This window comes from Melanotaenia boesemani, chromosome 12, assembly GCF_017639745.1.
Source record: "Melanotaenia boesemani isolate fMelBoe1 chromosome 12, fMelBoe1.pri, whole genome shotgun sequence".
NCBI lineage: Eukaryota > Metazoa > Chordata > Actinopteri > Atheriniformes > Melanotaeniidae > Melanotaenia > Melanotaenia boesemani.
Genome location: NC_055693.1, coordinates 13,125,739 through 13,142,051, shown reverse-complemented (window position 1 = coordinate 13,142,051; position 16,313 = coordinate 13,125,739). Strand labels below are relative to the sequence as shown.

Genomic DNA, 16,313 nt, shown 5'->3' with positions numbered 1-16,313 from the left:
CACCCCTAACCTTACCTTGAAAAATAAGTACTTAGTAGGGGGGTTGGGATTTTTCAGATTTCCCAGAATTTATGAGGGCCAGGGCTACATGCGGAAAAGTTCTGAATGAATAGAACTTTATTGTCATTGCAACAAAAGTGCGACGAAATTATTGAAATAATTGGTGGATCATACTTGCAACATTTTGATATGTTTAAGTCAATGTGAACACATATGTTTATTTTATTTTAGTTCTAGAAATTTAACTCTGTGTTTTGATAGTTTGAAAAATAGACCTATGAGAAGATGATAGACGTCAGGCTCTTTTTAAGTGTTATTGCAGAGGGCAACAGCAATGAAACATCTAAGTGTATGGAAAATTTGCTAGCAGAGCTGAATCTAGAGCAAACAGAAACAAATATGTGACAAGTTAAAGAAACTAAAATAAGAAATAATAAGAAGCAGAAAGATCACAACAGCCAACGTGTGTCTGACCACCAAGGTTCTAATTCGAATAAATTTTATGGAAACTGGCAGTGCAGAGGAAATGCAAGCCACACAGATTATTAGATTATTTTACTCTGATAAAGAGCACCCTGACCGTTGTCTGCTGCAGAGACTGACTAATCATAGATACCTCACATAATTCAACTTAAAAGGTAATTAATTAACCTTAAAACATTCATGCATTAACTACAACAAAGTGTGTGTTGGTAAAGTGGCTTAGTCCTCTTTGTTGTGGAGTTGCATGTTACTCTGCACTCACTCACTGATATTACAGATACAGTTAAATACATGTGATATTGATATGAGCAAGATAATAACCATTGTTATTGTTGAAAATTACAACCCGTCTCTTACACTGCTTGAGTAAATGAATAAAAACAGATTATCCTAAGCAAGCCAGGTTGATTATCTGTGAACTTGATAGCAAGTACACACCTCAGAGAAATTATAAGCAGCTGTTTTGTGATCCAATGTTTTCAACAAATCAGATATCCATTTAGGGTAGTCTGGGTCTTAAAGAAAAAGAGAAGAGAAACTTTCAGACAGATGTAACAAAGAGGTGCTGCATCAATTTACAATATAAGAAAAATAATGTGTAATTTTAACGGGTGAACATGTAAAAATCATTTATACTCCCAAAGCTGTAAATAAACATCATACGGGTTCTAGAAATGTCCAATAAATTACAGCAGCATTGACATTTAGAGATGGCATGGCTCTCAGGTTCATAATGAAAATAGGGTGTGTCACACCAAATGAACATATTTTTTCTCACTTTTGACCTCCTTTACTTTTCTTCCTCCGACTTTAGCCTTTTTTGTATTTACATCACGTTCATGTTCTGTTGCAGGCAGTTCAATCCAGTTGTCGTAGAGTAACCACAGCCTTTCTGACGAAGTGGAGTGAAGGCTGGTGTGTGTTCATGAAGCCTTGACTGCAGTAAAATGTGCTCAGCAAGGGGTCTGAGAGTCAATGGATGTCACTGTTTAACAACTGTTACAACTCTGTCGTTAAGACAAGAAAAATGAAGACAGGACAAAGAAAGATTGCAAATTTGTGTGTGTGTGTGCGTGGTTATAACATACAAACTCGTATGCCCCTTTTATCTGCTAACATGGTTAGCAAGCTGAAGGGGCACAGACCCTTATGCACACATAGTGGGGGGTCCAAATGGGTCATTATTTCACCTCCTAAAGTGAAATTGGCTGCTCTACTTTAAATCTCTCATTTTTGACAGGAAAGTGTACCAAAATGACTCATTGGCCATACAGATATACCAAATATCCTGCAATCATATTTGACAATTTGAATTTTTTATTTATTTTTATTTTTTTTTTACTTTGCACAATGTTCCTCTTAAAAAGAAGACAGTCTTGCAGCAGATTTTAACACAAACACACACAGCAGTAGAGTTGAAAATGTATTTATTTATTTGTTTATTTGTTTATTTATTTATAAGGGACTATGTATATTAATAAACAGAAAAATGTAAATATTATAGAGGCAGTGCACAAGAGTAATGACTGAGAATCAAAGGCAAAGAGCATCCACACAATCTAACACTTGACATGAGGAGTAATCGAGAGAAAAGTCAAAGGTGGTTACATGTCTGGTTCCTCTTAAGCCAACATTTGAGTTTTTGTTTTTAATATTTTGAATGTGGCACAGTCTCTCAAATCAGCTGCAATGCTGTTCCAAATTTAAGTTTCTTTAACTGATTTGAACTTGATTATCACATTTAAGGATGGTGGCGAAAGTCCATGCAAAATCTTACAAATCGCACAAACCAGTTAAAGGTCCCATATTATGCAAAATTCACTTTCTAAAGGTTTTCAAAGTCATATATGTCCTTATAGCCTGTGTATGAATCCCAAAAATGAGAAAATTCTGTCACCTTTTTCACTTGCTTGCTCCCCTTTTTAGTGAATTTGTGCTCAAATGAGTGAGTCTGAGATCTTTCCCAAAGGGAAATAACCACTGCCCCCGTAGTGGATACTGTCATTGATCTGCCCCCCTGGCTAACTGAGCCTGCCCTTTAAAATAACAGAGCAGGCACCAGCACAAGCTGGTTCTTCTCCCATAGAGGGGCATGGACAAGCACCACTCATGAACATTTAAAGGTTCAGACACAGAAACAGCCTGTTCTCAGTAGAGCTCACCAGAGCTACTTTTGGAATGGCTAAAATTAAGGACCAAGGCTGAATTTGGGGTTATACACTTTGAAAACAATGTTGTTGGACCTCTGATACCCATATGAAATTGTTGAAAAAATTTGTAATGTGAGATCTTTAAGATTTTTTAAAAAAAAAATTAAATTTAGAATTTTGTATTTCTGAATTATTAGACAATGATCAAAGCAAAACAGTTTTTTGTATAAAGATTTTATTGGTTTAAAGCAGCCATGTTTGTCAGTGACTAGTTAGTAATACAATATTCAATGTGTGAAAAAATCATAAAATAAAGAAACATTTTAGCAGAGTTTTCTGGCAGTCATGATCTAATTTACTTATTCCTAATTTAATCTAATCTAATTTACTTACCCAAATTTCCCTGAGGACTCTCCAAAGGGATTAATAAAGTATTTCTATTCTAATTTGTCTAAAATTACAGAAATTAAAATATACAAAATATTACAATTGTTTTTTAACATATCTAAAAGATAATGTCAAGTCCATGCTAACATCAAGATATTTAAATTAATCTACAATCTGTAGCTCCTTTTAAAAATATATTTTGGGTTAACCTTGCCTTTGGGCTTTTGAAAATATCATGCAGACAGTCTTCTTTAAATTTAATAAGAGGCATGAGCCACTCATCAATACAGGGCATTGCTGAAGTCAGTTTTTCTGAAACTTGAGATTTGATACCACTGACTGTGACACAATGAGTTTGGTTTGACAAGTCAGATTTCATCAAGAAAATGGCTTGCTCTGAAAAATTACATTTGGTTAGCCTGGACAATAGAATTTGGTGATCAACAGTATCAAATGTCTTCTTTCAATTGAGAAAAGCGACCCCAACAACAAGACAACTATCCAAATCATGTTTAACTAAAAAAAAAAAAAAAAAAAAAAATGTTTATTGCTGTTTCTGTTGAATGTCTGGCACAAAAGAACAAATTGCATCGGGTGCAATATGATTCTCGTTTAAACTAGTTGTCAATTGTTTAGCAACCCATTTTTCAATCATTTTTGAATATACTGATACCGAAAGTATAAACATGTCTGACAATATTCACATATATCTAGTAGAGACACTTGCAGTTTTCCTTTGTTATTTTTGATCTTATCTTACAGTTAATAAACTACTAACAAATGCTGTCTGATTTTCCTCCACTGTGGAGTAACTGACCCCAACTTTGCCCCAGACTGAAATCCTATAATTAAAATAAATAATGTTGCACCATAAATAAAACTCTTTGGTAATGCTTTGCTGTGAAGACAAATGAAAGGAAAACCAATAGAAACTATCCTGTGGAGTTTAACATCTTTCTGCCACCAGAAGAGCTTTACTGGCCCCTACATTAAGTCTTTGGAATTCTACTTGGATCATCATTCCTTCAGAGGATATTCCATAGTTTGTTGTTTTGATCGTGTAGGACAAATAAAGCTGCCCAACTTTAGGCTAAAATCCCTGTGTTTGAATTTAATGACTGTGAAAGTAGGAATTACATCATTTTCATAGCTTTCAAACCATTCAGTGACTCCTTTTGTCCTATTACTGACATCATAGACCTGTAAGAGATCGTTGCCACTAATGCTATTTAATTCTTAAGGGACATGTGAACTAAACCTTACAGACCAGGAGTGCCCATTGTAGGGGAAAGGAATCACATATATTTCCTTTAATTTCACGACAAACTCAATAGTGCTAATCACAACTTAGCAGCCCACATCCATCTATAGAGACCCCTAGACTGTAGCCCATCTAGTTGCCAATACCTTAAGATCATCAAGGGCACAATTATGTACATTTGGTTTTCAGTGATGATTTTATATCTTCCAGGGAACCTCCAATAACTGTATTTCTTTGTTCAGAAATTAAACCCATATTTCTTCGTATGTAGTTGTGAACAGGAGCAGCTATGAAGAAATTTAAAAAACTGTCAATGATATGTGTTCACTCTCTGTGTAAAGAATGTAAGAACATCAAGAATATAAATTACAAAGTACAGGTCAGCTACGTCCTGATACTGGCATATGATCCATAAAACTGTCAATTATTTGAGTGTGACAGCTACAAGAGACTTTCTGGCTGGGCTTATACAGTAACATATAATATCGTAGTTAGGGCTTAAAAAAATTTTCACCGCGAACATGAGGTACATCATACAATATAATATAGGTCATTTTTTTCATGTATCCAATAACAAAATATTAAGTGACCTCCAGTTTGGTATTGTGTGGTAGTGAGAGTGCTTGATTATGGAAAACATAAGCTGCTGGATACCTGAATTTCCCCAGTTAGTGGTGAATAAAGTATGTCTTATCTTATCTTATCTTATCTTATCTTATCTTATCTTATCTTATCTTATCTTATCTTATCTTATCTTATCTTACCGCCAGTGGCCATGAGAGCAAATATTAAAGGAAGGGCCAAAAAAGCTTCCTTAAAGCAATACAAATAAGTTTCCTACTTTTAAACTCTGTGTTTCTAACTTGTTTTGATGACACTCTGACATTTATTATGTTCTTCCTGAGGCCGTTCTCCTGGAGCTGAGAAACTGCACCGCACAACTTTGTGTTTCAGCCCGGAGGTGTATTTTGCTATATGGCACCACATTACATGCCAGCAACTGGATAGCTACACACAGGTCGTTTTGGACATGCAAAATGGCTGATTAAGTAAAGAAACTAAGGAGGACATTATTGAAGGAAGCAAATAAAAGAAAGAGAGAAAGTGACAGAGCAATGGATAGGATAAGAGTCAACATTGGACTGATTTTCACTGGCTGGAGAGAGCTCAGAGATGAGACAGGATGTCTGACTTAGCCTTTGTAATAGTGGCCAAAGTGTGAAGAATAAGAATAAGAATAAGAATAAGAATAAGAATAAGAATAAGAATAAGAATAAGAATAAGAATAAGAATAAGAATAAGAATAAGAAAAAGAATAAAAAAAACCTTTATCAAAAAGAACACACACACACACAAAAAGTAATAATATGTACAGTATATGGTCTGGCAAGGAAAGTATAAACAGTATATAAATATGTCTATAAACGTGGTATCTCTCCTTTGCAGAGCGAGGATGGATCAGTCTGTCATTGAAACTGCTCTCCAGAGCAGACAGGGCTTCCTGCAGGGGTCCTGACTCATGGTCCAGCATGGCTGTCAGTTTTGCCAGGACACTCCTGCATTTAGTCCAGAGAACAGCCCAGGATAGAACTGGACTTCCTGATTTGTCCAGTTTCTTCCTCTCCCTCTCTGTGATGCTGCTGCTCCAGCAGACCACACCGAGGAGACTGCAGACTGATCTTGCCCTTCCTGTACAGTGTGTCTGTGTTGTGAGTCCAGTCCAGTTTATTGTTTAGCTAAACATCCAGGTACTTATAAGAGTCCACTCTCTCAGTGTCCGTTCCCTGGATGTTCACCGGTGCAGCAGATCTCCTTGGCTTCCCTGCATAGATTAGGAGGTGGTTTTGCTGACGTCAGTCCACAAAATTCTGCATCAGTCCACTGTACTCCATGTAGTCGTCAGTGATTAGTCCGACAATCGCAGTCGTCTAAGAAGTTCTGCAGAACACAGCTGTCTGTGTTGTGTCTGAAGGCTGCAGTGTAGAGGGTGAAGAGAAACGGGGCCAAGACAAAAATCTGCCAAAGTTTAGTTGTGCTGCTTTAAGGTCAAGGTGACAATAATATTATTTGTTAGCGTTGTTTTTTTTTTTTATGAAACCAAAATCAAATTGGAATTTCTAACCCAAATCAGTGCCTAAACCCAACCAGAAATCAGCAGTGTCATCATAACATGTTTGGTTGATTTGTCATGGAGGAAATTATCTACATACCATCCATGAAGATGACAGTCATTTTGTAAAAACAGTATAGTTTATCCCAAAACATTATCCTTTTTTTAACTAAGTATTTTTTATCTCGAACCTTCAGCATGTGATGTTATTGCTAAAACCCAACGGGGAAGTGACAAAAGTGTTTTCATAAAACGCTGTTTCAATGGTTGAACATAATCACGCCATTTAACCCCCCTCCTGTGTAATTAAGACAACTTTATTGCATGTAAAAGGAAACTCTTGAGAATGTTGTTTGTGAATAATGTGACAAAGCTGTTCCGTGTTTTTTCTTCTGCACCCCCGTGTAGGTTGCACTTGAGAGGATTTTCTTTTGGGGTCATGTTTAAGAGTACTAACAAATTACCATCTCTTCATTTAGACTGGAGGACCTCTTGATTGGTCAACAATAAAGGTTTCAGAAAGGTATGGTCTAATATGATTTAATCTGCATTTTCCTTTAAAAATTGAGGCATGCTAACATTTTGCAGTAAATTAGGATGTCTTTAAATAAATACAGTAATATTTTGGAATTATGTGTTTAATGCAAAAACAAACTTCTTTCTAAAGTAAGTTTGTCTCCATCATGCTTTGTGAGTCAGAGATGCTCACATCCATCTGTTCTCTCTTCCCACATTTCAGGTCCTCATGCAAACATACTGTAGAAACAGTTTGGGGAAAGAGTGCTGGAGCTCACTAACACCACGGGCGATCACATTTTTATGACTGGTCTCAGTGGTGTAACTGCAGCTCACATCCATCTCTTCAGCATTAGCGTGATAGATGTATTTTTCATGCGGCCATTAGGGCTGAGGCAGTATGTTGTGCAAGGCTTGTGTATGCTAATGTGCCCTCTCACACCTGCAGTTTCCAATTACCCCTGAGGAACAGAGCCAAGGCTCAGTTTGCAGCCACCAGCAATAATATGAGTAATGGCAAAATTGCACAAGTCCTTTGTAGGAAATTGGAAGAAAAAAAAAGTGAAATCATTCAAGAGGGGGTTAGAGAGGGCAAACAACGAGAGGTAAGAATTGGAAAGACAGGTGAATACAGGATTAAGGGGGCAGATACTCAGGGGTTCCCTTTTTTTCCCTTAAAACTTTAGTCACTATGTGCCAATATCACCACTTTCAGCAACATTTCTTCTCTGAACGCCCCCCTTTCCTCAGACAGAATTGATCATTTGAAGCTTCAATTTGGACACATCCAGTTAGCTTTCCTCAATCAAATCAGCTTCTCAATCTTGTGCACTTGTGTTCATAACTGCTATTTCCCCTTTCTTGAACCCTGCCAGTTGTAGACAAACAGAGCTTTCCTGGCTTTCCCAATTTCTTCTACTCTCTCTGCATGTGCACACAGCCAGTTATGCTGATATTTGTAATTGACCATGTGATGAAGAGACAGATGATACTTGATAGGCCTATTTTCAGTGCATTGAGCTGCTGATAGCTGTGTGTTGGACAGGATCCTCATGGCTGCTAGCCTTGATAACAGAGGGCGGAAAATCAATCACCTTCTTTGACAGCTGTATGAGAAGCCACACCCCTCTATTTTTCTAATTCGTACCTCCAGTCTCCGTTTCTTTTCTGTCCTGTCACTTAGAAAGAGTAATCTACATGGTGAACATGCATGGAACTAACCCATACATGTCATAGTCTAAAGAGGCTCTCATATACATGCACAGGTGGGCAGGAAGCACCTGGTAAATCCCTGGCAGGATTAAAAAGTTGTAGGAGCTGGTTATGGTGGGGAACACATGTTCAGGTCACTGTCTCTCTGACTGCACTGCTCCAAATGCGGCTCCTTGTATTATACTCCCCTCTCTTCTTTTTTTTTTTTTTTTTGTCCCTTTCTATCCCAAACCCCCCTCTTTCTCTCCTTCATATGTGTACATGTGTATGCGTGTGCGTACTCAAACTGAATATATTTAAGGGGTGAGGAGGGGGCCACCAAATCCTTAGAGAGGACTTGGCAGTTGCTTTTCTCCCTCTCGCTTCATTGCTTCGGTCCTTCCCAAATCCTATTTCACGGTGCCAAGCATCCGCTCCCTGGGATCTCACAGCTCCCATCTCCAGACGCAGGTTTAAGCCCCTCTCTTGGCACCCGGACTGGGCATGGAGAGAAGGCATGTGAAGCACATCAGCACCACCAGAGACACAAACACACCTATTATCTTTGCTCAGAGAGGGACCTGAGTCCACTAGTATGCACACACAGCGCTCACTCACACAATCTTAGACTCGCAAGCTGCATGAGACACATCAGTTAACCTCTGACATAAGTCAAGAGGTCACCCCAGTGAGCTAAGTCACTCATTCATCCAATAAATCACTACCATACTAAACACACTCAAAAACTCACTCAGTCAAACAACAGCAAGTCAGCCTAATGTGACTGCCACTGTTGAGACATCATGAATTAATAAACAGCAAAAGACAAAAGGCTATAGACTTAATCTCCACCTTCTGTTAATTTGCTCTCCCACGATGCAAGCTAAACTTTAACAGTCCTCCAATTACAACTAATCAAATAAATTAATTAGTGATTAAATTACCTGAATCTACACCAACTGAGCCATGGGATAAACATGAGCATGTTGCACTTATCAGGCAGTGCATGTGTTTTCGCACAGTGACCACCAGATGGCACCAAATACCAGATTTTACATTCAGGCTTTTTTTTTTTTTGTACATGGAGCACTCTTGATCTACCCAAACTGTACATCAAAACCTCCAGTGAATCTGTAATTGATCATTCTCAAAACTCACAATTCACTTACATATAATCAGATCTTACAGTGGCTCTATCCTTCTATTGACAGTTAGATTTAAACTTTTTTTCCATTTTTTTTACATCAATGACACAATATGATGAGTTAATAATGTTTTCTAAACTTAATCAAAAATATTTTTAATAACATCAAGTACATGTCTAAGTGTGGCACAAATTAAACAATCTGCATTTCTAAACACCAATAATAGAGCAGTGTAAAGCAAATAATCACAACTATATCTATAAATCAATGACTTTGGTTCCAGAACTTATAGCTTTTATAGATATTCAATTTATATTACTGGATATTCAAAATATATACAGTTTCCATCACTATGTCATCCCATGCCCCATATTCTTAATTTTCCACAGCCAGAGAGTCGATATGGGGATAACTCATGTCTACAGCATAATAGGATCTGGTGTTTGTGCTGACAACGGTGCCGTGTCAGCTGCAACATGAGCTGTAATGATGAAAAAACACACAAAAAACCTGATACAGAAAACCTCCTATATAGATATTTTAGCAGTTTAAAACAGCTCAGCATTCAGGACCTAGTTAATTGACCATTTGTTAAAATTTTTATTTGTTTGTTTAAATTGAAATTTGTTTATTTCTTTCTGATATTTAAACAGCTAATGAGCTCTGAATAGTTTTTAACTGTTCACTATCTATCCTGAGTCAACACTTGTTTCACAAAACTGAAAAACCTTTAAATGTATTTGGGAATGTTCATATGCACAATACAAACATTTTTACCATGACTTTTACAGTTCTGTGAATTTCCAGCACTAGAGAAAATGGCTGCATGGCACAAAACACAACATCTCCAGTATCCAACACAAGGTGGACGAGTGAAGATTATTAAGGAAATAAATGATGAGGAACATTCACTTTGCAAACAGAGAATCAGAGGAACATTGTCAAGACAAATGGAAAAAATGGACGATGCTTGGATGTCAGTCTTAAATAAGAGAACAAGCTTTTACCTGTACTATAGAAACACAATGTTATGGGTAGAAAAGGCAGTCAAAATCTTTTCCAGTTAGTTTTTGTTTTGTTGTGCTTTTTTTGCAAAAGACAGGCATTAATGAAGTACAGTGTTAAATACAAATCTAAATATGCAGGCTTTGTTTGTTTACTCTACCTGCCACTCTGTTCATGCAGATCCCCACTAAATACAGCTTACTTTCCAGTCTACTATGATAACCCACATTTCACCACACCTAAAATCTTACCAGACTTTTTTAACACAACAATTCAGACCCAAATATTTTGGTGTTGCACATTTAGGGGTAAGCATTTGGTTCAAGCATCTATCTTATGCTTTTGAAGCAAGATCATAAAGATGTTCATTGTTTTTTTGGTTTAGCAGACACTGCTGTCAGATCATGATCTCACTGAAGATTATTGCTCTGAAGCAAGAATAAACAAACTATGAATGACTGGGAATCAGCTTTATATCGCTACGTTTAACTTAAGTATCAGATAAGGCTGACCAGGAGCTTTTATTGACCTCAAGCAGAGTATTTATGTCTAACAGTTATTAAGCCCAAGAAGAATCATCTGAAGGGGGCAGCCAGAATGTGTATGATGACAGGGTAGGGACAGGACCAATCATAGCCCAACATAACCCATCTGACAGGACCTAGACTTTGTGAACTGCAGCAGCGATTAGGTGTGAATAAGTGAATAAAGATGATGGAGGAAGATCTTCTTGTTTGGGCCTCATCTCTCTGCCTCAGAGTCAGGTCCTTCATAATAGAACTTGTACTTTAAAATATATTTTCACCTACACCTGTTTCATATTTTTTTATTCTCCACCATCATCTTCAGTCACAATGATACCTTTGAATCTGTAAAGGTGATAAGTTCAATGCATTTTGAAATCTTGATTAAGTTTAACACTCTGCATTTTCTCCTATTACTATGAAAAAATATTGTGTCCACATGTAGAAATTAAAGATTCTGCCCACACAGGGGTGATGGCTACACAAGAAGACTAACCCACTGCCCCATATGTGTAGTAACTTGCTCTCACCCACAGAAGACAGAAGCAAGGAATGAACAATGGCCCAGTTCCTCCACTCAGATGGAATTGAAATAGTCACTCAACTGTGTGATCATCTAAGGAACAGAAGTGGAAACATCAACCAATGATGCAAATTGAGCAGCAATTTTACCCCAGTTTGTTTGGATATCAAGGCCAGCTGAGGATGAAAATCTCATCTGCTTTTCAACATGACGATATGTTTGGGGGAAAAAAAATTGAAGAGAGATTTTCAGAGACAAGATGGTTCAATTCCAGGATGTAGAAGTCATTGTCTTTCATTTGCAAAGTATATAACTATCATAAATCTTTGATTACTGCTGTGCCATTTGCCGTTATCTTCATAGCATAACAATGATATTAAAACATCCATATGCTCCTCATAGTCAATAAACAACGGATATGTTGTAATGTGTCCACTGAGGCAGACTCATCATTAGGTACTAAGTGCCCTCGGGTCTTGAGAGGGAAACAGCTGCATCAAGCATTATTAGGTCAGAGCTGTATTCCTATGCATTATTAATAGTGCCTGTGCTAATTGAAAGCCTTAACGCGTTTGAAAATGAAACGTCTGGGGCAAGTATCACAACATGCCTTATTGCCCAGCTATCAGAGGATGTCCTGGATGGAGGTGCAGCTAATTTTAGATTCTCGCTTGATCGCTAAATCAGCTTTTGTAAGTTGCAGGCCTATAGTTACGCAGCTGTTGTTCATAACACTGACAGTTTTGACTTCAGGTTTTGCCTCATCTAATACTTGTAAAAACCATCTATAGACTTCATGTCTATAGATGGGTTTCTGTAGATGCTTCAGTCTTTAAAACTGACTGTTTTCTGTTGTTTTGCTAGAAAAATGTCACTGAGTCACTTAGACTCATGAGTCTTTGTTCAGTAGAAATAACTCTTAGACCTTGATGTTCTGTTCTCAATGTTTTGAAGTAATGTTCCTTGATGTAATGTCAAATGAACTTTAAGAAATGTAATCAACATACATAAGTGACATATAAAGCATTTCAAAGAGATAGGTACCACTTTCTAAAAATCATTTATTGAGAGTGTCTAATAGTTGTAATGGAATAAATCAATATTTTTAACAAAATGTTCATTTCTCTTTTTTTTTATCGACATCAGCATTATTTGCGAAAACTTAGTTTGATTAGTTGGGCTGCTTGAAATTAAGTGGAATACAGTCTAACCATTAACCTCTCATCACTGCTTAAAGCAAGTGACATGATCATAGAAAAGCTTCAATTGATAACACTTTAAACCTTTCATGTGGTTATTACCAATACTGACTTCAACATAAGAAGAAAAGAGTAACTTAAGCAATTTTTACAGACTCCCCATAAATGTGTTCCCATAGTATTTTAACTATCAAAAACAGGTAAATACCTTAAGAGAAAGTGACATTAGAAAGGCTCATTGCTGAGAAGTGACAATGCATTTTGCATCATTTTCTAAATATTACAATGACGTCTGTGCATGCATGTGTGTGTGCTTGAGAATGTGTGTGTTTGTTTGTGTATGTTTGGTCAGGGTGTGCTGTGGAAAATGGCAGCTGGCATTCAGGACATGTCAAATGTTTCTGCCTAAATATACTGAGAAGTTAAATATACTGCTGGCAAAATAATCATGTCAAATACTGAAAGCATAGACAAAAAACAGAGAGAAAGAATATTGGTCCAGAATTTTAATTTCCCCACTTTACCGTTCCAAGTTTCACTCTTATATTTGCCTGACATCTACTTCTTTTGTAGGAAAAGATTTTAGAAACTTAAAATAAGCTATACATCTGACAGTGGTGCTTGAAATTTGTTTAATTGGCTTCTCTTTATGTGCTTTTCAAAGTTGTGTAAAATTCTGTTGACATTACATGAAAATTTCAGAAATACTCCCAAACCTCCAAGCATCAACATAAATTGTCAGACTGTAAATTAAACTACTCTTTTTACAACTTAAAAATGTTCCAAAAAAGTACTCATTTGCCTGGATTGTGGCATTGTGGCTTATCAGTTGAGTTTATATGAATGTTTCTAACATTAATGCATGGATTTTATGATTATTGAGCTTTCACATCTTATGTTTTTTTTCACATTAGGAAACTGAAAAAGAACAGAAAACAGGAGCAGACATCCTGTGATTTGCTACCTATAGACATATAAGACAAAAATGATAATCGTTACTAATTAAATTGACAATAATAATGAAAAATAAATAACAGATACAAAAACTATGTAAAAAATATATTTTTTAAATATATATAGGCTATATATATATTTGCATAAAGCAATTTTGCAAGAGGGGCGGCTTTAAAGGGAAATATCCAAATTTATTCAGCAACTCGAAAATCAGTGCGCATGCCCCGCGTAGTCATCTGACGGGTGCGCGCTGTGGACCGCTACACTGAGGGCCACCGCTGTTACCACAGAGCGGTACAAACACGGCGTCCGTGAAAAATCTTCCCCTGCAAGGATAAAACAATTTCTCATACAGGAAGATTTCCAAGCGAGACCAGTCGGAGGTTTGGTGCTTTGAAGCGGCAAAGAGAGAGAGAGATAGAGAGAAGGAGAGAGAGTGAGAAAATAAATCTTCTGAAATGTAGCTCGAAGCGTGAGAGTGCAGGTTGTAATCGCTCGGTGGCTGTGTGGCTCTTCCAGTGATGCCACGAAAATCAGAACAGCCGGGTGACTGAGAGACCGCTGCTCCTCGCTAAATCTCAGACACGACGGCGGCAGCGGCGGTGAGCGATGGATGCTGGTGGAAAGATCCACATTAGGTAGCGTTTACGAAGATCCAGGGAGAGCCTTCTGTCTCTGTCGCACAGTGAAGTCGCCGCCGGAGCTGTGAAAAGGATGGATTTCAGCCTGCTCCGGAATATCATCAGTAGATACGTAAGGGCCGCCGTCTGTCAACACTGTCACAACTGTAGCTCCGTGGCTGAATGTGCAAATATATAGACTGCATGTTTGTTGTTGCTGTTTGTTTTCCCACCTTTGCTGCTGCACATTGATTTCCCAGTGTTGCTCAGGTGGTTTGAACGGGGACGCGCTAGATGACAAATACTTTGCTCATGTGCAGTGATGCACAATTCACTTGATCAGCTTTGGCAGGGGGTTGACTGTCGGCTTTACGGTGTTGTTGTGGGGCTGAATGGAGAATGTGCCAGTGGCTACAGATGCAAAATGACTGATGAATGTGTAAAAAAGAGATGAACTTAGCTGGCCTATTTAAATGAGCCACAGCAGGCACGCACTAAACTATCGTATGGCTTCCAGTTGTACTCCTCTGCAGAGGAAATAAATCCCAACTAGGCCTACTAATGGAGGTACCACACTGGCAAGTAAGACACTAATATTATTTTTAAAGAGTGATCAAGTTCCTCTGTAAGCAGGAAATGTCTTCGCGATAATGTTGTGAACCATATTACTGGTTGCCCTGGTCTGAATGGGCATCTGCCATCAACAGCCTCTAATTATCTGGCAGGACAGGAAGCAGCTGGTTGGAGGGCAGCTGAATTAGAGGGGGAAAAAAGTGTCTATGGGAACCCAACAGTGACAGGCCTGGTGAAGCTTTGAGTTCCTCTGAGTGTTCAAAGATCTATCACGCCTTCACCTGACCCTAATATTGGCTCAGATGTTGTGATGATAACCAGCTAAATATGCATTTTGAGTAAATATCAGGCTTGTTTTGTGCATATTAGTGTGTGCATGTGTGCATTTACAGCACAGAAGCTTGACAGATCCTCCAATAGAGCTAATATCAGGGGAAATCAGATTCATGAGTGAGTGGGGAGGAGGAAGCAGGGGTGAGGGTCACTAAACACGCCCCTTCTCCCTCATCTTTTTCCCTTTGCGTCCTCACTCTAGACAAGGTATGAATCATTACTTAAACTATCAAGATATTGATTTATAATGGGAAGAGTGGATGATGTACAGGATGTCTGGACCTCTATTACTTGTGTATAACCTTGTATTAACTCTGCCATATTCTGAACAGCTGCTCCTGTAATGAGACTACATAGTGAACAAACATTACATCTTGCAAGGTGATTAAAATGTGATAAGCAGGGAGTCCAAGGCTTTTTAGATCGAGAGAGCAGTCTGCTCCCATCAAGGTCACTGCCCAAATGTAGCCCAACAAGACCAAATTAGTAAATGTACTTCTGTCTGTAAAGGATACACCTCTGATTTAGTCTACTTTACCCCACAGAAGAAGTTTATAGCCTTTCACTTTGTATTATGTTTTCTTATCACCCTGAAACTTAATTACGACTTATGCTTGATGTATTCTCGGTGGAGATTTCCCAGTTCTGTCCTTCATGTCAGATAAGCACTGCTTTTACTTTTATTCTCAGACAACATTTCTGTAACTGTATATGCAGCACAACATTTCTAACGTTTTAAAGTATTTTACCTGTGTTCATCAGTATTTGTGTTGGAGACACTCATTGGTTTTTGACTTTAAAAAAGGAAGAAAAGCTGGGAAATTGGCATAGTTGTGTTGTTAAGTTTTTTGACATGGGTTTTTGTAACTTATTTGTATTAACTGCATGGTTGGATGAATTTGAAGCCTTCAGTTGAGCTTTTTTTGTGTGAATGGAGATGACTTTTTTTTTAAAACTATATGCAACATGCAGGCGAATTGAACCAATAGTGTACAAGAAATATATTTTTAAAGAAAATTAGAAATGGTACTATGGTATTGTCTATGGCATATACTTTAAATGTGAATTTGGTTTGCACAATAACCTAAATCTGTTCTTTATTCATCTTGCTGGAATGAAAGAAAGGCCAAGCCTTCATGCATTGTTGTGGTGCAGTTGGTGCTTCTGTTTGCACTTCTTTAAGTATCATAGTCAACACTAAGTCAGGACAATAATTCATTTTTACAAAGACCTTCTTTTTTTTTTAACTCTCTTTAGGTTGATAATAGTAGATGTGTTGTGGTGCTTTTGACTTGTGCAAACTGTGAGAATTGCATGAGGTTATGATCTGGATAAAAAG

General features: G+C 37.6%; 1 protein-coding gene across 8 annotated transcripts in view; it reads left to right on the top strand.

Moving 5' to 3' along the window:
* Window positions 1-13,714: 13,714 nt before the first annotated feature.
* Window positions 13,715-16,313, top strand: part of LOC121650630 (phospholipid-transporting ATPase IH-like) — a 38,131-nt gene continuing 35,532 nt past the window's right edge. For all 8 annotated transcript variants that reach the window (XM_042002203.1, XM_042002202.1, XM_042002204.1 and 5 more), the window contains exon 1: window positions 13,715-14,201. In XM_042002203.1, the coding sequence (XP_041858137.1) occupies window positions 14,163-14,201 (39 nt within the window). In that variant the 5' untranslated portion in view covers window positions 13,715-14,162. The remainder of the gene's footprint in view (window positions 14,202-16,313) is intronic.